This window comes from Heterodontus francisci, chromosome 49 (assembly GCF_036365525.1).
Source record: "Heterodontus francisci isolate sHetFra1 chromosome 49, sHetFra1.hap1, whole genome shotgun sequence".
NCBI classification, from domain to species: domain Eukaryota; kingdom Metazoa; phylum Chordata; class Chondrichthyes; order Heterodontiformes; family Heterodontidae; genus Heterodontus; species Heterodontus francisci.
In genome coordinates this window covers 12057378-12070604 of record NC_090419.1, presented here as the reverse complement: position 1 = coordinate 12070604, position 13227 = coordinate 12057378, and the positions used below count along the sequence as shown (strand labels likewise).

General features: G+C 47.2%; 1 protein-coding gene across 1 annotated transcript; it reads right to left on the bottom strand.

Moving 5' to 3' along the window:
- Positions 1–1482: 1482 nt before the first annotated feature.
- LOC137358371 (probable G-protein coupled receptor 139) lies at positions 1483–8447 on the bottom strand. The gene is made up of 2 exons (XM_068024312.1): positions 8378–8447; positions 1483–2390 (listed from the first exon to the last, which is right to left on the bottom strand). The coding sequence occupies exons 1-2, from the start codon at positions 8445–8447 to the stop codon at positions 1483–1485; spliced, it is 978 nt and encodes a 325-aa protein (XP_067880413.1).
- Between the last annotated feature and the right edge of the window lie 4780 nt (positions 8448–13227).

Sequence of the window (13227 nt, the reverse complement as noted above, 5' to 3'; positions counted from 1 at the left end):
GACAGGCCCACCTGGAATTGAATGCCGGGTTTGCCAACTGGCTCTGATGATTTGGGCTGCTCATTTGTCACTTCAGCTCCTTTATCGGCTCCATGGTGATCCTTCATTGCAAAGTATCCGGGCAGCAAACCTGAGGTCACAAATTAGTAACCAGACCACTGGTCTCCATCTGCTCTCTCTATGCTCAGTCCCTCTGTGTCTGTGTCTGCATTAAATTGAGTTGAAAGAGCAGAAAGATACCATTGTCGGCTGGGGTCAGTGAAGCTAATACACTGTGCGTGTTATTTTATGGTTAATGATCTAGCCACGTGCCTCAGTACCAGTCATGGTATGTCCTCTGCGGCATGAGTCTGTCAACACCTGACCATCCCCAATCATTGATGGTATCTAATTCATGCTGAGTTAGAGTGAGTTCCACACTGTGTGCTCCCAGAAACTGGGATCAGCCCATGCTCATTTCATGCTGGAAGACTTTGGAGATTGCCCACCCACCAAACTGAGTTGAATTTGAAACTAGGCCCCAGAGGTTGAGGAACCACAGCACCACTGCTGGCGGGAGAGTTTTAAGTACCGTGTGACAGGTTAAGGCGGCATTGGAATTTATTATTATATAAGTTGACAGGAAATGTGTGACAAAAACATGATAGCAGAAAGTTTACAAGGCGCTAGTCAGGTGTGTGATGGAATACTCAACACTTGCCTGGATGGGTGCAGTTCCAACAACACTCAAGAAGCTCGACATCACCCAGGACAAAGCAGCCCTCTTCATCAGAATTCAGTTCTGATGAAAGGTCACTGACCTGAAACGCTAACTCTGCTTCTCTCTCCACAGATGCTGCCTGACCTGCTGAGTATTTCCCGCACTTTCTGTTTTTATTTCAAATCTTCCAGCCCTACTTTGATGTCCCTTTCCGCTGCAGAGACTTGAGCACAGAACCTCGGCTGACTCTCCCGGTGCCGTACTGAGGGAGTGCCACCGTCTTTTCGGCCGTGAACCCGAGTGGGTCTAAAAATTTCGCCGGCATTGTCTCCAAGAAGAGCAGCAGAGCTCGGGCCAATATTTACTCCTCAACCAGCCCCTCTAAAACACGATTATCAGGCCATTTGTTTCATTGCTGCTCGTGGGATCTTGCTGTGCACCACATTGCAACAGTGGCTACATTTCAGAAGTCCATGACTGCCTGTAAAGTGCTTTGCAATTCGCTGAAGTCGTGAAAGACGCTGAGTCTTCCTTTCATTCTAATGCCCTACGCCCATCCTCCGTCCACACTGGCACGGACAGGGAGTGGCAGGAGGGTGTGGGAGCAGTGTCTGCTCAGGAAGGTCAGGGAGTGGATCTGGAGGGAGAGTCTGAGGGTGTAGGTGCGATGGAAAGGTCTGGAAGGACAGGTTGGAGGTTGTTTGAGGATGGTGGGGGTTGGGTCAGAATGGAGGGACATATGGGAAGCTCCTGGGATGAAATAGAAAATGGAATGAGCAGAATCACTGTTTAACTACTTTAACAACATTCAGAAGATATCTCAGTCCGTCCTTCAGCTCCTGTCTGAACCTGCTCTGAGTCGTGACGTAAATGCAGGTGTTGGTGCAGCAACTGAGAAGCTGGAGCATGTTTGCGCTCTCCTGGAGAATAAACCTCGGGTCACTGAAGTTGAAACCGACAAAGTAAGAGCCCTTTCGGAACTGGACGTAGAGGAAATTGACCACGTAGGTCATCCAGAGCAGGATGAATGTGCCCGAGATGGTGAAGAGCAGGACGATGGACTTCCGCCGGTTCTCCATCTCCGGATCAGCGCCTCCCTCCCCCGCGCCGGGCGCTCGGAGTCTCCTGCGAACTCTGCTGGCCGCTAGGATGTGCTTGACAGTCAAAGCATTGAGCAGGAGGATCAGAAAGAAGGGGGCACACGGGGTTAATACACGGTCAACCCAGTCGAATGCTCTCCAGGCAGGCGATGTATAGAATATGGCTTTGATGTTGCAAAACCAAGGTTTATTATTGATTATGTACAGGGGCTCGTAAGTGAAGTAATAGGGGATGTTTTTCAAACAGCACAGGGTGCACACCGTCCCGATAACCACTGCTGCTGTTCTCTCAGTGCAGTGTTTGCCTTTCAGCCTCAGGCAACAGATGGCAATGAACCGATCGAGTGTGAAAGCCACCGTCAGCCAGACAGAGCTGTCTCTGGTCATGTAGATGAGCACGGTGCTGAGGCTGCAAGCTGGCGTGCTGGAGAGGGGGCCAAGCGGGAGATAGATGCTGCTGATGCGGTTCAGTATCACCGCAGTGATGACCAAAAGCAGATCCGTGACCGCCATGGCCGTCAGATAGCAGCCGACGCAGCCCGAGAGGCCGCACTTTCCCCGGGAAAGGATCACGATTGCGACGAGGTTTGCTGTTAGAACAGACAGGAAATTTGAAACTTACAGAGTTACAGTACAGAAACAAGGCAGCCCCTATCCATTCCCGTTAGCCCTGCATCACCAACCCTTTTGTCATTAAATCCCTCTTCCACCCCATCAAAGACCTTCCCTTTTGTTCTCCACCACCCCCCCCCCCCCCCACCCCTTGCTTAAAACCTATGACATTTCCAACTTTTCCCAGTTCTGATGAAAGTCCATTGACTGGAAACATTAAAGTCTCTTTCTCTCTCCACAGATGCTGCCGGACCTGCTGAGGGTTTCCGGCCTTTTCTGTTCTAACCTCCTCCCACACAATTCCTCTCACCCCATCAGCCTGTACTTCTACTCCTCTCGGGTTTGCGGAGGCAGGTTCAGAAAAATGGCCCTTCGGCCTCCCAAATGTGCTGCTGTTCCGCACCCTCAGACACCATGAGCTCCCTTGCAAGCTGTCACAGGCACCACCCACAGTCATGTCCATCTCAGACACGTGGTGCATCTCAGAGCTCCCACACTGGACAGGTACTGCGCAACCTGGAATTCAGCCCTTCACTTTGACAGTTCAATAAAGCCACATCATTAGGGATTTCGCCATCGTTACAATTTTTAAACAAATTCTTCCATGGGACGCGGGCGTCGCTGGCAAGACCATCATTTGTCCCCCATCCCTAATTGCCCTTGACAACTGAGTGGCTTGCCAGGCCACGTCAGAGGGCAGTTAAGAGTCAACCACGTTGCTGTGGGTCTGGAGTCACATGTAGGCCAGACTGGGCAAGGATGGCAGATTTCCGTCCCTAAAGGGCATTAGTGAACCAGATGGGTTTTTACGACAGTCGATGATAGTTTCATGGCACCATTACTGAGACTAGCTTTCAATTCCAGATTTTTATTAATTAATTCAATTTATTAATTAATTAAATTTAAATTCCACCAGCTGCTGTGGTGGGATTTGAACCCGTGTCCCCAGAGAATTAGCCTGTGCCTCTGGATTACTAGCCCAGTGAGATTACCACTACTTTAGGCATTCGCTTGGATGTGCTGTCACCAGTGTCTCCTGTAAGTGGACCTCACGCCCCTTATGATCAGGTGCCAGTCACAGAGCATTACATGGGGGATTATAACTAGAATGGAAAAGAAGAGAGGGTATGTTAGACTTGTATCGATCCTCAGTTGGACCACACTTTGGGTACAGTGCTCAGTTTTGGACCCCATAGTATAAAAACGAGTAAAGGTGAAAAAAAGTAAAAAGTAAAAGACAAAATTAATCTAGAATTGAGAGGTTTACAACTATGAGGAAAGACTGAATCGGCTGAGTCCCTTTTTTCTAGAAAAGAGATGTCTGAGGGGTTTTCTAAGTGAGATTGAAATTATGGAGGGTTTTGATAAGGTCGACACAGGGAAGATATTTCAACTTGTGGGGGAGACCGGAACTAGGGGACCATCAATATAAGACAGTCACTAATAAATCCAATGCAGAATTCAGGAGAAACTTCTTTAGCTGGAGAGTGGTGAGAATGTGGAACTCGCTTCCACAGGGAGTAACAAAGGTGAGTAGCATTGATGTCGTTAAGGGGAAGCTGGATAAACACGAGGGTGAAGGGAATAGTGGATTTGTTGATAGGGCGGAAGGAAGCTCAATTGGAGCACAAATACCAGCATGGACCAGAAGGGCAGAATGGTCTGTTGCTATGCTGTAAATGTGTGGTGTGGTGCCCAGAACTGAACACAGTACTCCAGATATGGTCTTTGACCTTTCATCAGAACATTTCCAGCACTGTCTGTTTTTATTTCAGATTTCCAGCATCTGCAGTACTTTTCTTTTCTTTTAAAGAAATGAGAGTGTCTCCTAACAGGAGGTGAGAAGTGACACAGTTTTACCTTAAAACAAAGACAGAGAGAGAGAGACTGACCCAGAAAGTGAAGCTACTTGCAACAGCTGGCATTCCAGCAAGTCAGAAAGTACATGCCCTGCTGAACAAAATCCGACATCTACATTATATGGCAGAGAGAGAGAGCTAGAAGTGACCCACCATCTTCAACAGAACCTTCAATCAAGAGAGAAATCTACAACCATCTCAGGGCTGCAATCATCGAGAACTTGAGTCTCAAGAGAATTCAACAGGTTTATCATAACCCTTCTCCCCCACTAAAACCCACCCACCTCCTTCCCTTCTCTATCTGTTTCTTCCTGTGTGTGTGCATGTGTGTGTGTGTGAGTGAGTGAGGTTGCAACAATTTCGGGATAAGGCATATTGATCAATAAACAACTGACTTTCTGTTTTTAAAACCTACAAGAAAACCAAACGCTTCATAGAAATACACTTGCTGTGGTCAGCTGGGGAGCTGAAAAGTGGGAACTGTCCAAGTCATGCCACGTGGCCATAACATCTCTTATATGGTACTTTATTTAATGTCTTTTGAAAGTCCATATACTCAACATCAAGCACACTATCCTTATCAGCCCTCACTTTTATTTAATTTAAAAACTCAATCAAGTTAGTTCAAAACCAGTTGCCTTTAACAAACCTGTGATGCCTGTCATTTATTAACTGATATTTTTCCAAGAGACTATTCATATTGTCTTGGATTATTTTCTTGAAATATTGCTCCACCACTGACATTCACTGATCTTTGTGAAAAACTGTTCCTGAATTCACACCTCGATTACTGAGCTCTAATTTTAAGGTTATGCGTCTTGTTCCAGATACCCCCACCAGAGGGTACAGCTTCTCTGTATTTACCCGATCGAATTTCCTAATGATTTAAAGTACTTGAGTTGGATCATCTCCCAATCCTCCTACACTAGAGAATACAAGGCAAGTGCATGCAATGTGTCCTCTTACTTAAAACCTTTAAATAATGTCTGACTAATGCTCTGTACATCTGAAACGTCAATTTCTCAGCTTAGAATCCCACTTCCCCGCTCTCTCCCCATAGCCCTGTATCAATCTCCAAACTAATCCCACTTCCCCGCTCTCTTCCCAGAGCCCTGTATCAATCTCCAAACTAATCCCACTGCCCGGCTCTCTCCCCATAGCCATGTATCAATCTCCAAACTAATCCCACTGCCCGGCTCTCTCCCCATAGCCATGTATCAATCTCCAAACTAATCCCACTGATCCGCACTCTTCCCATAGCCCTGTATCAATCTCCAAACTAATCCCACTGCTCCGCTCTCTTCCCATAGCCATGTATCAATCTCCAAACTAATCCCACTGATCCGCACTCTTCCCATAGCCCTGTATCAATCTCCAAACTAATCCCACTGCCCGGCTCTCTCCCCATAGCCATGTATCAATCTCCAAAGTAATCCCACTGCTCCGCTCTCTCCCCATAGCCATGTATCAATCTCCAAACTAATCCCACTGCTCCGCTCTCTCCCCATAGCCATGTATCAATCTCCAAACTAATCCCACTGCTCCGCTCTCTCCCCATAGCCATGTATCAATCTCCAGACTAATCCCACTGATCCGCACTCTTCCCATAGCCCTGTATCAATCTCCAAACTAATCCCACTGCTCCGCTCTCTTCCCATAGTCCTGTATCAATCTCCAAACTAATCCCACTGCTCCGTACTCTTCCCATAGCCCTGTATCAATCTCCAAACTAATCCCACTGCTCCGCTCTCTTCCCATAGCCCTGTATCAATCTCCAAACTAATCCCACTACCCCGCTCTCTCCCCATAGTCCTGTATCAATCTCCAAACTAATCCCACTGCTCCGCACTCTTCCCATAGCCCTGTATCAATCTCCAAACTAATCCCACTGCTCCGCTCTCTTCCCATAGTCCTGTATCAATCTCCAAACTAATCCCACTGCTCCGCACTCTTCCCATAGTCCTGTATCAATCTCCAAACTAATCCCACTGCTCCACTCTCTTCCCATAGTCCTGTATCAATCTCCAAACTAATCCCACTGCCCCGCTCTCTCCCCATAGCCATGTATCAATTTCCAAACTAATCCCACTGCCCCGGTCTCTCCCCATTGCCATGTATCAATCCCAAACTAATCCCACTGCCCTGCTCTCTCCCCATCGCCATGTATCAATCTCCAATCTAATCCCACTGCCCCGCTCTCTCCCCATAGACCTGTATCAATCTCCAAACTAATCCCACTGCCCCGCTCTCTCCCCATCGCCATATATCAATCTCCAAACTAATCCCACTGCCCCGCTCTCTCCCGATCGCCATGTATCAATCTCCAAACTAATCCCACTGCCCCTCTCTCTCCCCATCGACATGTATCAATCTCCAAACTAATCCCACTGCCCCGCTCTCTCCCGATCGCCATGTATCAATCTCCAAACTAATCCCACTGCCCCTCTCTCTCCCCATCGACATGTATCAATCTCCAAACTAATCCCACTGCCCCGCTCTCTCCCCATCGCCATGTATCAATCTCCAAACTAATCCCACTGCCCCGCTCTCTCCCGATCGCCATGTATCAATCTCCAAACTAATCCCACTGCCCCTCTCTCTCCCCATCGACATGTATCAATCTTCAAACTAATCCCATTGCCCCGCTCTCTCCCCATAGCCATGTATCAAAACCAAACTAATCCCACTGCCCCGCTCTCTCCCCATAGCCCTGTATCAATCTCCAAACTAATCCCACTGCCCCGCTCTCTCCCGATCGCCATGTATCAATCTCCAAACTAATCCCACTGCCCCTCTCTCTCCCCATCGACATGTATCAATCTTCAAACTAATCCCATTGCCCCGCTCTCTCCCCATAGCCATGTATCAAAACCAAACTAATCCCACTGCCCCGCTCTCTCCCCATAGCCCTGTATCAATCTCCAAACTAATCCCACTGCCCCGCTCTCTCCCCATAGCCCTGTATCAATCCCAAACTAATCCCACTGCCCTGCTGTCTCCCCATAGCCCTGTATCAATCCCAAACTAATCCCACTGCCCCGCTCTCTCCCCATAGCCATGTATCAATCCCAAACTAATCCCACTGCCCCTCTGTCTCCCCATCGCCATGTATCAATCTCCAAACTAATCCCACTGCCCCGCTCTCTCCCCATAGCCATGTATCAATCCCAAACTAATCCCACTGCCCCTCTGTCTCCCCATCGCCATGTATCAATCTCCAAACTAATCCCACTGCCCCGCTCTCTCCCCATAGCCCTGTATCAATCCCAAACTAATCCCACTGCCCCACTGTCTCCCCATCGCCCTGTATCAATCCCCAAACTAATCCCACTGTCCCAATCTCTCCCCAGAGCCCTGTATCAATCTCCAAACTAATCCCACTGCTCCGCGCTCTCCCCATAGCCATGTATCAATCCCCAAACTAATCCCATTGCCCCGCTCTGTCCCCATCGCCATGTATCAATCTCCAAACTAATCCCACTGCCCCACTCTCTCCTCATAGCCCTGTATCAATCTCCAAACTAATCCCACTGCTCCGCTCTCTCCCCATAGTGCTGTATCAATCCCCCAAACTAATCCCACTGCTCCACACCTTCTCCATAATCCTGTATCAATCTCCAAACTAATCCCACTGCCCGCTCTCTCCCCATAGCCCTGTACCAATCCTCAAACTAATCCCACTGCTCGATGCTCTCTCCATAGCCCTGTATCAATCCCCAATGTATTCCCACTGTCCCGTTCTCTCTCTGGCCCTGTTTCTTTCACAGCTTCAAATATTTATCCAATTGTTCATTGAAAGGAATGGCTTCTGCCTTAACTGCTGCTCACAGCAAATCATCCCAATTCTCGAACAACCGTCTTTGGATGGAATTTTTATCTGACTTCTCTCGTCACTCTCTCTCTCTGCCATATCTTTAAATCGATAACCCCTTGTCACTAACATTTCACTATCCGTGCTACCAAACTCTCCATATATTTAAAAAAAATACTTCTTACTCATCTCCAGTGGAAATAGTCTTGGTATCGCAACCTCCTTCTTATAATTGTGGATACAAGTGGTTTGCAAACTTCATATCATTTTTTGAACAATTATTGTGAGGTCTTACCCAGAACTCCAAAGGCTGCCAAAGTAGGGTAGTAAATGGCATATACCAGGCCAGTTATTGGGCCATGCATTTTCTGTAAGAATTTATCGTGGAGTCAAGGAAGCCTACATTGTGTGTAACGTAGTTGAGCGATGTCTTATTTATACCGTTGGAAAGATCTCTGGTGACATAATTAGCCTGCAGAATTACTGCTGTTAATTCAAGTTATCTGAACAAACAGATCAAGTTACTCAGCTTCTCTCTAATGGTGTTTATTCAGTGTTCTTCATTCAATGCTCCCCTGTGACCTCTACCAGGGGTTAAGACTGGAGCAGATGGGAACACCTCTGTTTCCGAGTACCCCTCATCTTGGCATGAACAATTTTCAAAGTTCATTCTCAGTTTATAGACCTCGCTGGCATTAATTGCCCATTTTGGCTGCCAGTAGTGTTTGAAGACAACTGGAAAATGAACACATGTTAACAGTTCTAATGGAGAAAGCCCAGTAAAGGCAATCTTACAATAATCTGCATTTGTCTGGTATTTTTAATGTTGAAAAACATCCCACATCATTTCGTGGAGACATCTGGGAAAATGCCAAAGATGGAGATATTCCGTCACCTTTGCCAAGAGTCTTCCCTACACCCACCACTCCCGACACAGAGGACTATCTCTCCCACCTTCAAGATTCTTGTTCTACCTGAAACCCTCCCTCTGGCCTCTTACCCTTTCTACATCTTTTCATTTAGAACTCGCGACATGATATTGACCTTCTCAATTTCTCTGCACTCCCCCGCGCCACTCACTGTCAACTTGTCTCCCTCTGAACATGTGGGATTCTCCAGTCCAACCGTGAGACGGTAATTAAACTTGCTGCTGTGGTTTGGTGAACCGAACCTCTACCTTGCAGAGACTGAATGCAAACTCTCTGACACCTCCTCTTGCTTCCCCCTGGACCATGACCCCACCACCGAACATCAAGCCATTGTTTCCCACTGCCCTCATCTTCTTTGGACACCTTCTCCTCACAGCCCCCAACTTCATGGGACCCCAACACAGCCCACTTCTACCTCCTTCCCAAGATCCTCAAAGAGAAATGCCCTGATAGACCCGTTGTTCCTCCTGTTCCTGTCCCACTAAACTGACTTCTTCCCATCGCCCCTTAATTTTTAAAAAATCTCTCCTTATCTAGTCTCTTCTGATCTACATTCAAGACTCTTCTGATGCTTTCTACCACTTTCCCACTGCCCCGCTCCCCTCAGAGATGCAACACCTGCCGTTTTACCTCCTCTCTGTCCCACCATTCAGGTTCCCAAACAATCATTCCAGGTGAAACACTAATCTACTTTGTACTTCTTACAAATTAGTTCACTGTCTTCATTGCCCATGATGTGGTCTCCTCTACACTGGGGAAACCAAATAGAGATTGAATGATCACTTTGCTGAACATTTCCACGCAGCCTACAGGCATGATCCTGAGCTTCCAGTCGCCTGTCATTTTAACACACTGCTCCACTCCCACCCTGACCTCTCTGTCCTCGGCCACCTACACTGTTCCAATGAAGCTCGATGGAAGCTCGAGGAACAGCTCCTCATGTTTCGATTAGGCACTTTACAGCCTTCCAGGCTCAACACTGAGTTCCACAATTTCAGATCATAAACGCTGCTTCCATATCTTCAGACAACAGGTGCTGGTAAAATTTCTATTGTTGCCATTCACATCTCCTCTAGACCCATCTTTTGTCTTTATTTGTTCCATTGTCACCCACATTTTCCTTGCAGTATCATTCCCTCCATCACAGACCTTCCCCTTTTTCTTCCCTCCCCTTTCCTCACCCCAACCCCAACCCCCTTCCCTGCCTCTGCACTTGCTTAAAACTGGTTACATCTGAAACATTTTCCAGGTTAAAGGCCTGAAAATCTAACTCTGTTTCCCACACCACACGCTGCCTGATCTACCAAATATTTCCGGCATTTTCTGTTTATCTGACATTCTTATCATTGTGCAGTAAAGGCAGGAACACAACCATTCCAGGATAAAGCAATCAATTAACTATTAACTACAACTTCCTGACTTCCACGAGATTGCACATGGATACCCGATGGATCTTCACCTTAGTGAGTCACATTTTGGTGATTTATGTTATTTGTGGATGCACGCACCTTATCCAGAACCCTTCATTTCAGGTTTCTAAAATTCACGCAGAATCGCCATAGGGGTTAGGATGGGGGTCAGATTGGTTGACTTGAGGGTTGAGGGATTTGGTTGGGATCTGAGGTGCTGAGGACAGGGTCTGCAGAGATGAGCTGAGGGTTAAAGGGTTTGCTCACTCATTGTGGACGGATTGAGATGACAGTCTGATAGAGCTGAATTGTGGTCCAATTAGGGTTCAGTTGAAGTCTGATGGGGCTGAGTTGGGTATTGGTGGGGTTGCGTTGGATGTTGATGGCGTTGTATTGGATGTTGATGGGGTTGAGTTGGTTGTTGATGGGGTTGTTTTGGATGTTGATGGGGTTGTTTTGGATGTTGATGGGGTTGAGTTGGTTGTTGATGGGGTTGTTTTGGATGTTGATGGGGTTGAGTTGGGTATTGATGAGGTTGTGTTGGGTATTGATGGGGTTGTGTTGGATGTTGATGAGGTTGAGTTGGATGTTGATGGGGTTGAGTTGGGTATTGATGAGGTTGTGTTGGATGTTGATGGGGTTGTGTTGGGTATTGATGGGGTTGAGTTGGATGTTGATGGGGTTGTGTTGGATGTTGATGAGGTTGAGTTGGATGTTGATGGGGTTGAGTTGGGTATTGATGAGGTTGTGTTGGATGTTGATGGGGTTGTGTTGGGTATTGATGGGGTTGAGTTGGATGTTGATGGGGTTGTGTTGGATGTTGATGAGGTTGAGTTGGATGTTGATGGGGTTGAGTTGGATGTTGATGGGGTTGTGTTGGATGTTGATGAGGTTGTGTTGGATGTTGATGGGGTTGTGTTGGATGTTGATGAGGTTGAGTTGGATGTTGATGAGGTTGTGTTGGATGTTGATGAGGTTGAGTTGGGTATTGATGAGGTTGTGTTGGATGTTGATGGGGTTGTGTTGGATGTTGATGGGGTTGTGTTGGATGTTGATGGGGTTGAGTTGGATGTTGATGGGGTTGAGTTGGATGTTGATGGGGTTGAGTTGGATGTTGATGGGGTTGTGTTGGATGTTGATGGGGTTGAGTTGGATGTTGATGGGGTTGTGTTGGATGTTGATGGGGTTGTGTTGGATGTTGATGGGGTTGTGTTGGATGTTGATGGGGTTGTGTTGGATGTTGATGGGGTTGTGTTGGATGTTGATGGGGTTGTGTTGGATGTTGATGGGGTTGTGTTGGATGTTGATGGGGTTGTGTTGGATGTTGATGGGGTTGTGTTGGGTATTGATGAGGTTGTGTTGGATGTTGATGGGGTTGTGTTGGATGTTGATGGGGTTGTGTTGGATGTTGATGGGGTTGTGTTGGGTATTGATGGGGTTGAGTTGGATGTTGATGGGGTTGTGTTGGGTATTGATGGGGTTGTGTTGGGTATTGATGAGGTTGTGTTGGATGTTGATGGGGTTGTGTTGGATGTTGATGGGGTTGTGTTGGGTATTGATGGGGTTGAGTTGGATGTTGATGGGGTTGAGTTGGATGTTGATGGGGTTGTGTTGGGTATTGATGGGGTTGTGTTGGATGTTGATGAGGTTGTGTTGGATGTTGATGGGGTTGAGTTGGATGTTGATGGGGTTGTGTTGGATGTTGATGAGGTTGTGTTGGATGTTGATGGGGTTGAGTTGGATGTTGATGGGGTTGTGTTGGATGTTGATGGGGTTGTGTTGGATGTTGATGGGGTTGAGTTGGATGTTGATGGGGTTGTGTTGGATGTTGATGAGGTTGTGTTGGATGTTGATGGGGTTGAGTTGGATGTTGATGAGGTTGTGTTGGATGTTGATGGGGTTGAGTTGGATGTTGATGAGGTTGTGTTGGATGTTGATGAGGTTGTGTTGGATGTTGATGAGGTTGTGTTGGATGTTGATGGGGTTGAGTTGGATGTTGATGAGGTTGTGTTGGATGTTGATGGGGTTGAGTTGGATGTTGATGGGGTTGTGTTGATGTTGATGGGGTTGTGTTGGATGTTGATGGGGTTGTGTTGGATGTTGATGGGGTTGTGTTGGGTATTGATGAGGTTGTGTTGGATGTTGATGGGGTTGTGTTGGATGTTGATGGGGTTGTGTTGGATGTTGATGGGGTTGTGTTGGGTATTGATGGGGTTGAGTTGGATGTTGATGGGGTTGTGTTGGGTATTGATGGGGTTGTGTTGGGTATTGATGGGGTTGTGTTGGGTATTGATGGGGTTGTGTTGGGTATTGATGGGGTTGTGTTGGGTATTGATGAGGTTGTGTTGGATGTTGATGGGGTTGTGTTGGATGTTGATGGGGTTGTGTTGGATGTTGATGGGGTTGTGTTGGGTATTGATGGGGTTGAGTTGGATGTTGATGGGGTTGTGTTGGGTATTGATGGGGTTGTGTTGGGTATTGATGAGGTTGTGTTGGATGTTGATGGGGTTGTGTTGGATGTTGATGGGGTTGTGTTGGATGTTGATGGGGTTGTGTTGGATGTTGATGGGGTTGTGTTGGATGTTGGTGGGGTTGTGTTGGGTATTGATGAGGTTGAGTTGGATGTTGATGGGGTTGTGTTGGGTATTGATGAGGTTGAGTTGGATGTTGATGGGGTTGTGTTGGATGTTGATGGGGTTGAGTTGGATGTTGATGGGGTTGTGTTGGGTATTGATGGGGTTGAGTTGGATGTTGATGGGGTTGTGTTGGATGTTGATGGGGTTGAGTTGGATGTTGATGGGGTTGTG

Excerpts from the sequence above, each read along its gene's own strand:
- LOC137358371 (XM_068024312.1), bottom strand. The coding sequence starts at position 8,447 with ATGCATGGCCCAATAACTGGCCTGGTATATGCCATTTACTACCCTACT. Across the intron at positions 2,391-8,377 it reads GGCAGCCTTTGGAGTTCTGG|CAAACCTCGTCGCAATCGTG; the intron begins GTAAGACCTCAC and ends CTGTTCTAACAG.